Source organism: Balearica regulorum, chromosome 1 (assembly GCF_011004875.1).
Source record: "Balearica regulorum gibbericeps isolate bBalReg1 chromosome 1, bBalReg1.pri, whole genome shotgun sequence".
Lineage (NCBI taxonomy): Eukaryota > Metazoa > Chordata > Aves > Gruiformes > Gruidae > Balearica > Balearica regulorum.
The window spans coordinates 190626194-190642426 of NC_046184.1; the positions used below are offsets into that span (position 1 = coordinate 190626194).

General features: G+C 42.6%; 2 protein-coding genes across 2 annotated transcripts in view; both read right to left on the bottom strand.

Annotated features, from left to right (window-relative positions):
- LOC104629055 (complement C4) overlaps nt 1–5968 on the bottom strand; it is a 61831-nt gene extending 55863 nt beyond the window's left edge. The window contains exon 1 of the mRNA XM_075741943.1: nt 4867–5968. The gene's annotated coding sequence lies outside the window, so the exon portion shown is untranslated. The remainder of the gene's footprint in view (nt 1–4866) is intronic.
- A 4713-nt stretch (nt 5969–10681) lies between these two features.
- FREM2 (FRAS1 related extracellular matrix 2) overlaps nt 10682–16233 on the bottom strand; it is a 145356-nt gene continuing 139804 nt past the window's right edge. The window contains exon 24 of the mRNA XM_075741941.1: nt 10682–14652. Within this exon, the coding sequence (XP_075598056.1) occupies nt 14140–14652 (513 nt within the window). The 3' untranslated portion in view covers nt 10682–14139. The remainder of the gene's footprint in view (nt 14653–16233) is intronic.

Here is a 16233-nt window from a genome sequence, read left to right on the forward strand (position 1 = left end):
TCAGGATGCAGTTTAAAAACACCTCTGCACTGTTCTGGTTCAGCCCATGGTGCCAGCAGTGACCCTGCTGCCATCTCTGACAGCAGCCCAGCCTGCAACCCTGTGTGAAAGCCAAGGCTGGGGCTGCACCTCGTTGGGCTGGTGGAACAGAGAACCTGGCCTGCCAGTGGCACCCACGTCGGGCATCAATCTTAGCTTTCCTTCTTCTGCATGCACTGGAGGTGCCTGTTGCATTTGTCGATGGTTTGGTGTGGTAGAAGGAAGAAATAGCAGGTTTGAAAGAGCCAGTGTGGATGGCACTCTAAGCCTCAGATAGAAGCCCAGGTCTGAGACCTAATTCCTCGCCTGCTCACGCTGTTCCTGGGCTTGGACACTGTCTAGTCCTGCCCCCAGAGCCCACTGGCCTCTGCCATCCAGGCGGTGAGGCAGGCTCCTCCCCGAGGTTATACACAGCACAGGGGTGCCACGGCTGGCCCCTACCAAGCACCTTGGTGTTGGGCTGTTTACCCTGCCTTACAGGCTTTTCCTCATTCCTTGCTGCCACCAGCAGCAGTTTCTTCCGTAAATTTGGGGCTGGCTCCCATTTCACAGGCGTTTACATTGCTGCCTGAGCAGTGACAAATAAATAAAGTCATGAGAGATCATTAAGAATTGCAATGTAATGGAACGGAACACCAAATTTCCAAACCTCCCCTTTCTTTGGTGACTTCATTAAAGCTTGCTGGCCTTAGTAAGTGCACTGCAGGTATACATTTAGGCAGCAAGCCCAGCTTCAGTTTCTGTGGAGAAGAGTATTAACAGCATTTGGTTGCACGTTATTCTATAAATATCTGCTATAGGTTTGCTGCATGCATTTTCCACTGAGATACCAAAAAGTGTTGACTCACTGTGGCAACATCAGTGCCTCTGACCTGGGTCACATGTGGCGTGTTAATATAGTCCAAGACACGGCGTCTTGCAGCTACAATCTGCTAAATCTCCAGCTTCTATATACTGCTGTTGCTGTAGCTTGAGGCAGCATCCAGGAAGCTTTGGAACAAAACAGCTTGAAAAAAATTTAAAAATTTCCCTCTATCCTATGGTTAGAAAAGGTGTATTACACATCTGTGATTATTCAGAAATAGCAGCCTGTATGGAAAGGAACTCAAAGTACTCTGCAGAATATTCCCATCTTGGTAACAGGGGGCTGCATGTGCACTGAAGACCACATCCCCCTTTGAAAATATTATCTGTGACAGCATTCTGCATCTTCAGTGACGGCTTTCACATCTGTAATTTCTACCTATCTTTTTGCTGCCAGGGTCTTGCGGTGGCTGTAAAGCACCTCTTAGCCTAGCGATGGGACAGGGAAGCGTGCAGGCCTCCGGCAGCGGCGTTCGTACGGAGTCCTGGTGCCATCCAGCGGGCAGCTGTGCTCTCCACCATGGAAGCAAGCTTTCACGAAGAGCTGCGAAATTGTCAGTCTTGCTTTCTGTGACATCCACCCCCCCCCCTCCTTCTACTTCCCACGACAGGTACTAGGAGTAATGGGGAGTCAGCTTTGGGTTCACACGCACACGGGTGGTTCTCCAGAGCGCAGGCTGCTCGTACGTGAGCTGCGTGTCTGAGCTCCATCACAGTCAACACAGCTAGTGGGTTTTTAAAAGCCTTTGGGGTTATCGTGGTGGAGGGACCTACCCTGGTCTGCTCTAAGGAGTCCTTAAAAACTTGCATATACAAAAGAAGATGAGAAAAAAAGAAAGATCCCCCTCCCCGCCCCCCCCCCCCCGAGATGTCCCAGGTGACCCACTGGGAGTTCAGAACCAAACACACATTATCTTCTGAGATACCTCTGGTGGGATTTGCTTTGGGATGCTGAGAGCTGCACACCTCTTGGCATCACAGCCTTTTCTCGACTGTCTGCAAAACTAACTTGCCTGGATACAAGTCCAGGTTTCTATCCAGCTTTTTAACCTATCCCCCAAGTCTATCAATTTGAAAGAAAATGCAACAGCAAAAGCAGTGCCATTCAAGCCATATTTTAAGGGTAAGTTTTTATAAAGTCAGTGTGTTCTCAGTTGGTGGAAAATTTCTGAGCTAGTCAGAAACACCTTGCTCTACCCAGCTACATCAGCCTCATGGCATTAGATCCTGGAGGGTAAGATGAACTGTTTTGTGACCACCACTTTATTGCCAAGAACAAGGCTTATCTCATTTGCGTCCTTTCTGAAGTGATTATTGCAGCCAGAAGCCTGACCCCACTCCATGCCTTATGGACTTTCTGATTTACTGCAACATACTCTTCTCGTCCCACTCCCTGCAAGTCAAGGGCTTATCAGGGAAAACAGATGCCTTGAAAATGTGGGGCCCCTATTCTCTGTTCCAGTGAAATTCCACTTGTGACTCGAAGGGAGGGGAAAAGATTACTTTAAATCATCTTTAAGCTCCCCGTATTTCACAGTAGACAGAGGGCTAGCTTCACTTCTAATAGGAGTTAAAGTGCCTGAAGGTATTGTGATATAAGGCCAGCTATTTAGGAATGCTAACACCTTTCTGGCATACAGGAATAGGCAGAGAGGGTCTTTGGCTCCCCTGTCATAACACGTATCTCTGAGATTAAAAGAACACAGAGAAAAAAATACACCTTCTAAGGATATTTCTTTTATTACTTACTCCTCTTTACAGTCTTCAGATAACCCTTCTGCCATGGGGGTTATAGTAGAAATAAAGGCTGGCTTAATTGTATTTACAGTGCTCTTAAGGAATAAATAACCCTATCTGCAACTCAGATGTCTGAAGTGCTCTCTCTAAGGAGTCAGACAGGCAGGATCCCCTACAGAGAGCAATCCAAGACCATATAAAAGCAAGATATTGTGTATAAGGTACAGAAGAATGCAGCTATGAACTTAGGAATAAGACTCCTCATGCAAATGCAGATGAAAAAGACATTTCTGCAGGACTTTTCTGCAGCCCTGAGACGTATACCCTGACCACCTCCCTATCTACCTGCAAAGGCAACCCACGAGCATAATTTCTGTGGCTACGTCCACCCCCCTACCCTTACTCATATGTACGACTCTTCATCGCTACCACCTAACACAGAAATATCTCCTGCCTACACGGTCTTCCACTGCAGAGTCCTCAGTGAAAAGAAGCTAAGACCCCTGAACACAGCCCTAGCTTCTCAGAAAGGCGCACACTACTCATTAGTGGCCGGAGAAAAGAAAATAAAGCATTTCTCGTACCTCAGAGTTCTGAGAGCCAGCCAGGCTTTGCCAAAATCCAAGTTTATCTGTAGTTATAGTGACTCCTTAAATAGCAAGAGGAAATATGGGTAGGAAAAGCTATGCAGAGGAATCTGCTCATACTCATAATGTGCTTTATTTGGGATAACAGAAGACTGAGATATTGGGATGAGCTTCTGGAAGGGTAATGGTGTAAGAAATGCCCCTTGTGGGGTTTTTTTTGGAAGAGGAATCATCAGCAATACAAAAACTCAGGTTAAAAGTCATGAAACACAAAAGCAGAACTTTGGGGCTGGAGCTGTGTTTCGGTCTCCCCATCCCACTGCATTTTGCAGTAGTGTGCGAGCAGGGATGCCCAGGGTGCCCTGGCAGAAGCTCTGCGACATCCCTGCATCAGTGAAAGGAGAGGAGGGACAATTCCCCAGAGCAGCTCTGAAGGGAAGTGTTTACGTGTGGGTGTACGTGTGGAGGTGAGGGAGCTGAGGATAAGAAGGTAAAAAAGCAGATACAGAGCTTTGTCCTGTGCAGTTATTAAAGAGAGCCTGGATGAAGCATCACCTTCCTCCTCCCCCTTTACTTTCCAATGACAGTTAGTGGATTTGGCCTAATTTCTGGTTTCCTTGGAAACCCTTCAGTGAGCATGTTTATTGTCATAGCTGCAGTCCTCATAGTGTAACTAAAGAAAAGCCTGTGAATAAAGAGATTTTGATAGGTCAGAGGGATTTAAGAGATGCGTGCGTATCCAGGTTTACACGCACGTGCGTGTGCTTGCATGTAGCCGTGCGTAGATGTGCACTCGTCTTAGGGAGATTTCCAGAGGTTGTATTCTTGGGACTGTGCAATAGCTGGAAAGAACAGCAGGTGGCATGTTTTCAACATTTACATGCAGCAAAAGAGTACAGTAAAGGAAATACAGGCAGGCACTACAGTAAAGGGAAAACAGGAAGGAAATAAAGGGATGCAGGAGCAGACAGCTAAGCCCAGACCATATCCAATTTGATATATCTCTGCTGTTAATGATCATTTTAACACCGAAGGCTATTTATTTTCCCCATTTTTGTAATGTAAGTCACTGTTGCCATAAGGGCTGATTTCACTGGACTCTGAAAAATGCCTGGTCAGTTGTGATTCATTTAATTTTCAGTAGTTTAACATTTTCTGAAAATTGTAAAATGCAGATGTGTATTTTTTCTGGGTTTTTTTTTTTTAATATAAAATTCTCACAGTATGACCAGTTTATAAAGATCTATATTAGGAGGATAAACATGGCCCTGACAGGTTCCCTTTAAAGTGCAGGTATGTGAGAGATGGCTGCAGGCAAAAAGGAGAGTGAATTTACATTTGCCAGAAAATTATGAAGCAAAGAAACCAAATAAATAAATTAGTGAAGATGACAGAACTGTTGGTTCTCAAGTCATTAAATTAAGATCTTTCTGAATAGTCAGCCTGGGTTTGTGAAGCTGTTGCCACAGACAAATGACTTTTAATCTGCAGGCACCCTCTTGGCACACCTACTTTTCTTTAGAGCACACATTTATCTCTTTTTTCCAACCCACCAATCTATTTTAAGCACCAGGTTCACCTCACACAGTGTGACAGCGGCACGAAAACGACCCATTTGCAGCCAGTGTTGGTCACTCACCAGGTAGGATGCTCCTTGCGTCTTGAACTCTCCTTTTCACTTTATTCTACAACTAATGGCCACGGCTCGTTTACTGAGAAGCAGACTGAAAGCTGGGTTTGAGTGCTCCAGAGGGACGGTGAGGGCTGGTCTGAGCTGGACCAAAGCGACCTCTCCCACCCCGGTCAGGGGTGCCAGGAACCACTGAGGAGTTAAAGTCCACGTCCACTCACGTGGGAATAAAGTGGCATCTTTGTTGCCCCTTTGAGAAATCTTGGACTGTGTCCGACAGCAGCCAGCTCTTCTTTGTTTAGCAGCCAAATTCCCTCATCCCCTGGGCAGCTGATTAGCTTTAACTTCATAGCTTCACCAAATGGAAAAGACTCTTAAAATGCCTGGGGACCAGGGAGAAAGGCTCACGTGGCCCAGATGCTGGCAGCAGCCCCTGTCGCTGGCCCTTGGAGGCACATGTTCACTGACTGAGCCTGCTGCCTTCCCCCTGTTTGGGGCAATTCCAGGCCACTCTGCTAATGAGCGGCCAGAACCAGCTCACGGCAGTCGCGGAAGGGGAACCGAGAGACCAGCAGCCCAGGAGAGGGGCGCAAGGAGAAGCTGCTGCCATGGCTATCGCTTTCCAGCCCCCAGGCTGCAGGCGCTCGGGGGGTGGGAAATCCTGCTACTGCAGCATTTTGACGTAAAATAAATAGCAGAGACACTGAAACATGGACTTTTGGAGAAATTCTGTCATTTAACTCCTCTTTTTCTCAATGCATTTACTTGCTGCTCTCCAAACACAAGGTATTTTGGAGGAATGGTTGTGCTGCTTCCTGGCATCCTGCAGCACATCAGGGCTGAAAAGCTCAAGCTGGAAGTAGAGATTGCAGCTGCTGGTCCCAAGACCTGGGACCACTGAAGTCACCATCTGGGAGATGGTCCTGAATGCCACCAGTTTACTTATTTTGGACTCCAGCAGAGTGTATCAAATCAGTTTTCCTGACCCCGAGTGCTGGGAGGTGCCTTCCCAGGTTTTGGCTGTGGGTCTGGCTGCTGTGATTCCTTCCACCCAAGTACACCTTGAATTTTGCTTCCCAGCTTATAACGCTTCATCCTTGTGATCTTATATCTGAGGAATTGCATATAAATAAAAAATTGTATTACGTAATTTAAAAAATGTAAACACACACACATGAAATATGTACTATTTACATATGTTGATATCTTTTACATACGATATAAAATGCACAAACAATATACATACCTATATGCAAAGTTTAAAATATATATTACATAATAAAATCTATGTAAAATTTCTATAATAATTAAAATGTATTCTCTGTGTGTGTGTGTGTGTTCACGTGCACTTGTCATGCTTTGAAACCTATCATTTTATGGAGAATAAAAATTCTCAGCCAATTCATGAGGAAACTGGGACAACACATATTACCACAGCTGACAGTTCCAGATGGGAACTATAGGCAATGCCTAAATGCTGCAAGAATTTGTTTGCATTGTTGGCATCACCCTTACCATTCATAATAATGTTATGGATGTCAAATGCACAGTTCCTGAGGAAACTGAAGTTTTTTTGGGGAGAAATATCCCTCTGGCACCTTCATTGTGAGAGCCAAATTGGAAAGGAAAATCCAAGCAGCAGTGCACCAAGCCAAAAGAGCTCACACAGAAGCTGTTGTTGCTGGTCCTGTTCTCTAAGCACAGTGTTACAGGGTAGGAAAATCACAACAATTGGGGAAATAGTAATAAACGGGTGCAGCAACTGCTGCAGGAGGTGTGCACACAAACCTTTTCCGGATAACGTGCGATAAAAGACTTCAAATTTCCTGGGCAAGCTGCCTAACTACACAACTAGTTCAGAAAAATCCTGTCAGCAAGAGAAAACAGCTATTGAATGGCCCACATTTAGTCCTGCTACATTAAAGCAAGAAGGGAGTTCTGCCTCTGAAACTCCTCTTTTTGAGAAGCCACTCTGGTTAAGAACATTTGAGTTAGCGAAGAGACAGTTGCAGCCACACACCACTCCGGGTACTTCCTGAGGCGGATTCGGGTCCCAGCGCGGAGCCTGCTGTGTTGGCAATCACTGCCAACGAACCAAGCTTTTCCCATAACCAAAAGCAGCATAACCTTAATCAGCAGTGAGAATTTAACTCTTCTGTTGCACTTCTGTGCGGCAACTTTTAGGTGTCTGTGCCCACCATAATACAGTCCATAAATGGCTTTTTTTTGGGACCTTGTTACTGAAGGCCACCTGAGTTAGGATCTAAGCGGCGTTGAGGTGAAGTGAACTTGGTCTGTGGAGAATTTTGCCTCTGAAGTCTTGGAAGACATGACAGAAATGAGCACATCCCCTGGGCAGCATGGCGAGTTAGTGGTTGACATTCCATCGTGAGATGGAAGAAGTTTCCCGGGGTGCAGAGGACCCCTGAGAGTGCCTGTGCTGTACTGCACACTCTGATGCATTAGGTTTGCATAAGATGCTGAGGGCATCATTTGGCATCTCTGATAAGTGCTGAGCACATGAAAGTTTCTGTATGTGTGGTGCGCGGGCAGCCACTGATGCCCGGAAAGCCACTGCAAATCTTTCTCTCTAGCTGGTGCTCTTTGAGCACTGGGACAGGCTTCCCAGAGAGGCTGAGGAGTCTCCTTCTCTGGAAAAACCCGCCTGGATGCCATCCTGTACAGCCTGCTCTAGGTGATCCTGCTTTAGCAGGGGGGTTGGACTGGATGATCTCCAGAGGTCCCTTCCAACCTCTACCAATCTGTGGTTCTGTGATTCTGTGAGGGTGGATACAAATCTTGCCCTTCCTCCTACTGTGAGAGCCCATTTCTGTTGATCAGGGCAAGTGTTACCTAAGCCAACTTTGCAGAGAGTGTTTCAGGATCCTGGCAACGGTAGACCAGGAATCCTGTCTGCAGGAGACTGTACGCCTGTGGCACTGTTGTGTGGTGCTGCTATGTGATATAGGAGGACACCTCCCATGAAACCAACCTCCTGACATACCACCAGAGGCTTGTGGTGACCTGAACAATTATCTGGACCCTACTCCAGCCTCTGATTCATGGACTTGACAATACTGGGGACCAGTCCCTGTGGGGCACAGTGCACTTTGCTGTATTCAAATCCAAGTCTCTTGCCAAGAAATCGAAGAAAAGCCCAGCCACAACCCCATGAGCTACTTTTAAATAATTTGGGGTTTATGTTTCTTTCTTGCCAGGATCATTCTGGTGCCATTAGAAACACAAGAAAAAAACCAGACAACAAAACATCAATGAAAGAGACACTTGATAGTCCAAAAAATACTTTTAACCTTCTGTTACAAATAGCAGAGAAGAAATGGAGCATGTTTATAAGGTAAACAAAACCATCAGCAGTATCTTTTACCTCTGCCCTCACCTTCCTCTCCCCAGACGCTTTACATCATTCTGTCCAGATCATATGCCAGGATATGTGCCAGGAAAGGGCTATTGACTCATGCTACCATTTAAAGCAATCCTCAGCAGGAGGTCTAGGCAGATGTGAGGTGCAGGTAAGCCAGCTGTTAGAGACCTAGGGCGCTGACAAATGGAACCTTTCATTCCCTCTTACCCCAAGGAAAAAAACCAAGCCAACAAAACCATATTATGTATTTTGTACTTTATATCATAAATTCCAAGCCTGGGACTGGCAGCTCTTTGTACGACTGTTAGGGCATGAGAGCGGCTCTTCTGGGTTGGGCGACCTGCCTCTGACAGTGCCCACTAGTGGAGTTGTAGGGAAGAGGACAGAGAAGCTGAACAGCTTGATCCTTCTGAATCCTCACAGCTTTTCCCAGTCCAGGCTTTCTGAACTAGCTGTTGAAACAAATAGCTGATTTTAATGGACTTTTCCATGAATTTCACCCCTTTTTAGTTTGGCATTCACATCATCCTTCAGTAATGAGTCTTGCAATTTTAATTTTGTGTCAGATGATTAGGTATTACCTACATTGTTTCATCCTTGTAGCCAGCAAATTTTGTTGGGTGGAACCTCCTAAAATATTACAATAAATAGTGAATCATTGTTCCCTACTCACCATGACTATAAAATTCAGGATTTAATGCACCTCTACAATACTCTCCGTTGGGTATTACTTTCTGAGGAAGCGAATCTTATCTATTTAATCTCTCCTTATGGGGAAGACATTCCTTTCATCATTCTTTTTGTCATTTGCTGTCTCATTTAGTTCCATTATGTGCTTTTTTTAGAAGGGAATGCAAAAGGGAGAAAAGCAGAAATGAATATATTATTAAAGAGGTGGATACATCATGCACTTATCCAGAATGCCTCCTCTTGTCTTCATGGTAACTGACTTAGAGCTTTTGCTACAAAAATGGCGAAAAAGATACTACAGGTGGCAATCGCTACACCTGATCTTCCAGTTGCACTAGTTTAACTGCAGCACTTTAACTTGTGCAGCTGCAGATTCATGCTTTACATGTAAACTTACAGGCAGGAAAACACGTATCATGAAAATGCAAGTAAGAGGAGATAGCAGGAATCCAGTGCATGCTTGAGCATTGGCCATGAAATGAAACAAGCTGCATCTTTAAGAATCTTCCAGCTGTTCCCTTCATTTTTACTGGAAGTCAGTGGTTACCAAAGCAACAGTAGTGCAAGGTAAATTCTGAAGGGATCATCTCTTGAAATAAATAATAAGAAAACCAAAACTGAAAAAGCCAATCACTCAAGAGTAGCTTACTGAGCAGCTTTCAAAGCATTCAGTGGTAGGAGCAGAATTCTTTTGGGGTAGGAGCTGAGTCATTCTTTCAAAAGACAGTGAGGATGCATTAAAACCCCCTGACTCCTATAAATGCTGAAATGTAACCATGCTGGGGCTGTGAAGAGAAAGTCATCCTGGACCTGCTGGAACACACCTGGACACCTTAGTAGTACCGGAATTCCCTAAGTGCTGAAACAAACATGGACATGATTTGATCACTGTGGACTATCTTGGAGTGGGAAATTAATGCTCTTTGATTTATTGATAGTGCTATAGTCCTGTGACCAGATTCCTTATTCATTTACATCATATATAGCTATTGATATTGGAGCAGGACAGAAACCCTTCCAATCCGATCTGCCCTGGCAGCAATCACAACACAGAGCCCACAGATAGGACGCTGGATGGCTCAGCTCGGTCTAAGTAACTGCTCGGGTAGTAGAAGGGAACAGACATAGCGAAGGAGGAGTCACTGCCTGCTAGTTTATCCTTCCTTATAGCAGTTGGTAAATATACTGTAAGTGTTACTTGTGTAACTAGCCATCAAGTATATATACCCTTTCTGACAGTGAAGGAGGTGGGTGCTTACTTAAGTTCCCACAGAAATCAGAGGGCAGTGCTGGCCAGTTTACAAAGGGTGGGGTGAGAAGGGAAAGGTTCAGAGCTGCTTTTTCTTTCTGCATCATAGTATATACAACAGATTCACGGTAAGTGTCTATACAACAGAGTCACCGTAAGTGTCTACCTCACATATATTTCTGACCTGATACATTTTCCACTGGGAAAAAAATCTAATGAACCGGCACAAGAAACACCTGACAACAACAAGATCAGCGCTGCAGGAACAAGGGACCCGCTTGCTGCAGACTCACCTTCACCTGTCAATGAGCGCGGTACAATAAACCCTGCCAGCAGTCAGGAACGTGGCAATCCAACCCACAAAGGACTTGCAGATTATCTAGAGATTTTTGGTGTTCTGGAATTGAAAGAAAAATCCCCCTCTGAGCCATGAGTGCAACCACAATGATTAAAAACCCACCCCTCTGCTGACCACTTCATGACCAGAAAACAATCACTTTGGGAACAAAGCAGTGAGATTTATTGCAAACACAGTAGTCAGTTTATGTTCTTCTATCGATGTGACAAATTAGTTTTTCTTGACACTGCATTACTGACCCCTCTGCACAGTGTGATATTTATACACAAATTTTAAAGCAGTAACCAAAACAGAAGTAGTTTTATTATTTTTTCCTGATACAAATGCTAAATATCACAGCCATAGACATAAGCTAGAAACTGTTCCAAATAAATATGTATGGAAAGATTTTTGACAGCTTGATAACAAATTTAAACACAGTAATTATTGTATAAAGGCTTAACAAATGGTATTACTGCTAGCAGAATAAGCATCTCCAGGAAAAAGAGGATTGAATACATAATCTGGAAATAGATTAAATATATATATATAAAATATACTCAGTTTATTGCATGGATAGATAAATATTAACATATTTGTGCACATAACTGGGAATGAGGCACTTATTCAGGTTAGTATAAACAAGGCCACTTGTTAAGTAGAAGGGAAAATGTTAATAAGCCTCCAAAACATTTTGCTGAAATCTCAAACCTTGAAGCCATAATAAAAAGGGCATGCTGTTACAGATGTATTTATAGTTCACTGAATTGTAAGAAATCCAATTTCCTAAGAGTGGGACAAATCCGGCAGGCCTCACTCAAAACATTGGGATTTTTCTCCCAGGCAGAGGACTTTGATATCTGACTCATAAATCTTACTCATGCCTGTGCAGCTTTTCAGTGTTTGCTTTGTATTCTTCTTTGTTATCACCAGTTTGCATTATTATTTTATGTATTGTCAGAAGAAGATTCGTCTGATAATCCCCATCAACCTAAACATTTTACAGAGTTGTAATCAGATGCTATTCAAAGCAGCGATGGAGTTGTTTACCGGGCTAAATATTTGGCTTGTAGAACACATGGGTTTTGATGTGATTTTATAAAAAGAAACAGTAATTAAAAAAAGATTTTGCCTGCAAGCAACTTTAATGATATTTCAGTCCATTAAAATTCAAAAGCAGAAAAATAGCTCTACTGATAAACACCTAATTTCTGGTTTTTTATATATATACTTTAAAAAAGATTTTTCTCTGCTTATACAAAACAGGCATTTTATAAATATTAAAATGTTCTATTATTTACATGTGTCCCATTTTACTGTAGAATCATTGACTGCTATTATCAAAACATGCAGGTTCTAGGAGACAAATTCTGCACTTCTCACTGTCATTGTGATTTCACCTATAGGTACAAAGGCAAATTTGATCTTAGGTTACATTCGCAACTTAGTTGTGAACTTAAACTAAATACACAAAGTATCTGTGGGTTAAGTCTTTGATCAATCTTGCACAAGTAATACATGGATCACAAACCCAGGAACTTCATTAAAAGAGTAAATTAATCTCAGGTGACTAGGGAAAAGGTCTAATTCACTGGGCATGTCTTGTGGATAATTGTCTCAGGCTAGTACTCAGATTAATTAAAATAAAAGATGACTGCATGATTTTAATAATGGAGTTTGACCCTTGGGTTGCTGCAAACATCCTTCAATTAAGCAGTCTGTATCACAGTCTTTAGAAAACCTAGAAAAGGTAGGACAGATTCTGACCTGATTCATTTGGTGAAAAACTCATAAAATCTTATTAAATGAGTGAAGTCATAACAATATAAATCCAGAGCAAGAGATATCAGCGTGAGTCCCTCTGTGGGCACATTCAGACTGTACCATGAATCATAGCACAGATATTCCCAGGCTAGTAGACCGCAACATTTCTGAGTCTTTATGGCTCAGAGGACGGTGGTGCAGGTCAGGTCTATCTGTGTTGACGGAGCAGCACAGCCAGGCCAGGAAGCCTTTTGGATGGATTTTTTAGTTCAGAGGCAGCATTGTGTGCTTGCAGCCAGGCTGCTTTCAAGTTAGACCCTATTCAGTTAACTCAGATCTCCGCAGCATGGTCCCCAGAATACCAAATGCCAAGTGTACTGCAGTCGAAGATAGTTAGAGGGCTGATGGCACCCACCACCATACGATGGTGGAAGGGAACAGGTATTTTAGCAACAGTCTCAACAGCCTGATTCAGATTTTATATAGTTTATATAGTTTAACTCCATTGACTTGAAATGACTTATTTGTATATAACACTAGTGTGACAAATGGGACAATCTGTCCTGAAGGTTACGTATTTTTCATGGCCAAAACTTTGGCAGGATATCTTTGGGACAGAATAGGTCCTATCTGGACAAGAACTGACATGGGACACTGCTGATCCAAACTTCTGTGGAACATCATGCTATCATGTTACCTAAATCAAGAACACTGACAGAAAATCAGAATTACTCTTGCAAAAGTAGTCACTTGTTAAAAAATGCCCAACATCGACCTAGCACGTTCGTCAAGATGTGCTATGATAATACAGTAATAAATGCTACTTGGTTCAATCAAATGTTATTTTTTTTTCTGTTGCCATTTAATATGGCAACTGACAATCACGTGCTGGATTCAGTATCATGATTTGTAGGCTCAGTTCAGGCAGAACCTTGTCCTCTGCATTTTCAATCTAATGGTATCATCTTCTCTAGGTACTGAAATACTAATGCTTGCATTTCCCAGCAGTGGATATGCACTAACAAATATAATTTACCTTACAACACTTCCATGATCCATTATAAACTTAAAAGGACATAAGCATCCAGTTTCTGTGAAAAACAAAATTATTTCTGGATTTGTTGCATTCTTTGGCTTTATATAAACATAAATAAGGAAAAAAATTCTCAGATTAAATAGATGAATAAGAATTTGCAGAAAAGAGTATGTATTGCATCCTGTGACATGCAACTGATTATAATGTTATGCTGTCTAATCTAGCTGTCTTTTGAAAAAGTTCAGTTACGCATAAGTAAAAAAAAAATAAAAATCACTGGTATAGCTTAAGCAAAGTCAAAAGTTTATAGGAGGGAGGATTCATGCCTAAGGCATTTCATCACCTTTCAGACTAATTGTAGACATTGAGTTCTTTGTGAGAAACAGGACAAAATTAAACTGAAGAGTGTAAGGATTCCTCCTCTCAAGTACTCTGTGTTTCCGAAGAAACAGAATTCCTCTCTTATTGCAGACAGGATATATAGCACCCTTGGATAGTTTCTTCTACATTTTTGAAATATCAGAAAATACAAAAACAAAACAAAATTTTCTCCCTTACAATGCAGTTCCTTGAATTGCTGCTTAAGATTAGTGCATGATACAGGGATGTCATGATTACCTTTCGTGCAAAGTGGGAGATTCGGTATGGATTCTTCTATTCTGATAATGGCACCAAGAGTTCAGGCTAAAAAAATTCAAGTACACCTAAAAGCATATGTACTTTTTATACCTCATGAGTCACCATGATCTGCTGCTAACAAAGTGCAGTTCAAGTTTTTCTTGAGGCACTCTGGAGACTCTGGCTTGAATCCCGTGGTCTTGGAATCAAACCTCCGAGCTGTCACTGGTGTAATTATATGGTCGCATCATTGGTTCATTGCTGCCCGACTCCTTTGTGGCTTCCTTCTTCTCAGAATTTTGTTTCCATTTTAGCAGCAAAATGATGACTGCAATTAAGCAGATGGCAAGGAAAATGGCAGCAGCTCCACCAATGATTGTGACTATGCTGACCCCTGCATTTTGGTTATTCAGTTCCCTGGGGAGAACGCCATTGACTGCAACTTCCCTTTGAGGAACCTGTTTCTTGCTGGTGCGATCCAGTGCTATGTGCTGTATGTTTGTTCCTCGGTTGTTTTCTACTCCAATATCTTTTGCGAGTTCTGGGGCCTGCTCAGCTCCCCTCTTCTGACGTCTCTGTGTGGATGCTCCTGGGTTCCCGCCACTAAAGAGCGAGTGGTACTGGTGCTCCACACTTCTTTTGCCAATTCCACGGTTAGAATTCTCTTTTGAACGTACAGTGTAGATTGTATGGACATACCACTCCCTACCCAAAGACACCTAGAAAGACACAATTTTTTGTATTTAAACACACACATACATAATCTGGACAGCATTATAGACAGAGAAGATCAATCACGGTTCTGAACTGATTGCCTGGACAAGTACTTTCAAAATCATGCACAGATAACACCCCCACTATGTGCCAACATGCACCAGAGGAGTCATGTTTTCTGCCAAAATTTTAAGAGGGCGTAGTCTCCGTTCCTCTCCATATCCAGAATCTATGGCTATCAGGTGCAGATAAAGAAGCATAGCCTTGGCATTTTTTTGGTACTGTTAGTATCAATGGCCATACAAAGAACCTCAGCTGTAGACAGGCCACGGAAGATGACCTTCCAGGCTCAGCCTGCCAGCTGACTAGGTCCTGGCTGTGGTTCTATTTCCATCTTAACATAAGAAACCAATTTTTTACTGTGAGGATGGCTGAACATCGGAACAGGGAGGCTGTGGAGTCTCCATCCTTGGAGATATTTAAAATCCAACTGGACGTGGTCCTGGGCAACCTGCTCTAGTTGACCCTGCTTTGAGCAGGGGGTTGGAACAGACATCTCCAGGGGTCCCTGGCAACATCATCCATTCTGTGATTCCGTGATTCCCTGCAGTTTGCGTGAGATGATGCTATCTTATCTGAATTTGTCTTGTCCATAATATATTTGGACTCCACAAGGTCCAGCAGGATTGCCTGAATACTTTCTAAAAACTACTGGCTGATAATTTCAGTGATTGCATCCAAGTTCTGTTATTGTGAGAAACAGCACATTTTCCACCTTACTCTTGTTTTTCTAAGTCTTTCTCAGAACATACTGCTGCTTCCTGTTCTCATTTATTTGACAGAATGAGGACAAAAATTACTGCATTACTGGAAAGGGATTCTTCATATCAAAAATAAGATTTCATTTTCATGGGAACACCTTATGATACCCTTTTTATGCTGGTAACTAGGCTGTTCTCTTAAATATTTCATTGCTTACAATGGGATCTTTAATACTGAAGTGGACAGGAGTAGGATTAAAGTCTCCTCCATATTTTTTCTACTAATTTATACACTTGAATTTTGCATGCAGTTTTGCAAATACTAAAGAGACAAATATTGAACAGACAAGTCCTGGCTGGGTTATATGGATCAAAAAGTGATGAACGCACACAGCTGAAGAATTATATTGAATTAAAAAGTAGTTGCACCCTTTAGATGTCAATTTCTAGGCTTACGTGTCTCACAGTGTGCCAGTCTGTGAGGAAAGAATTGCACAGAAAATCCTGAATATCAATTAGATTTTATTAAGTTCACTACAAATGTTTATGATTATTTTTGTCTCTAACAAGTCAGATAGGAAGCAGTAAAACAACACTGTGTAACAAGAAACTTAACAAGTTCTTAGAAGAAATGCGTAAGGGTAATTTGTATCATTTCTGGTTAGACTATGGAATTAGGCAAGAGAAAAGCATAGTAATCCCACAGGAATCTTTTAATAATTGCTCCATATTTTGTATCTAGAAATTTTTAAGCATTTATAATCCTGTTAGACTGTCACTGGAACCAGAATAAATCTTTCTGTTGGCTTCAGTATGACTTACTGT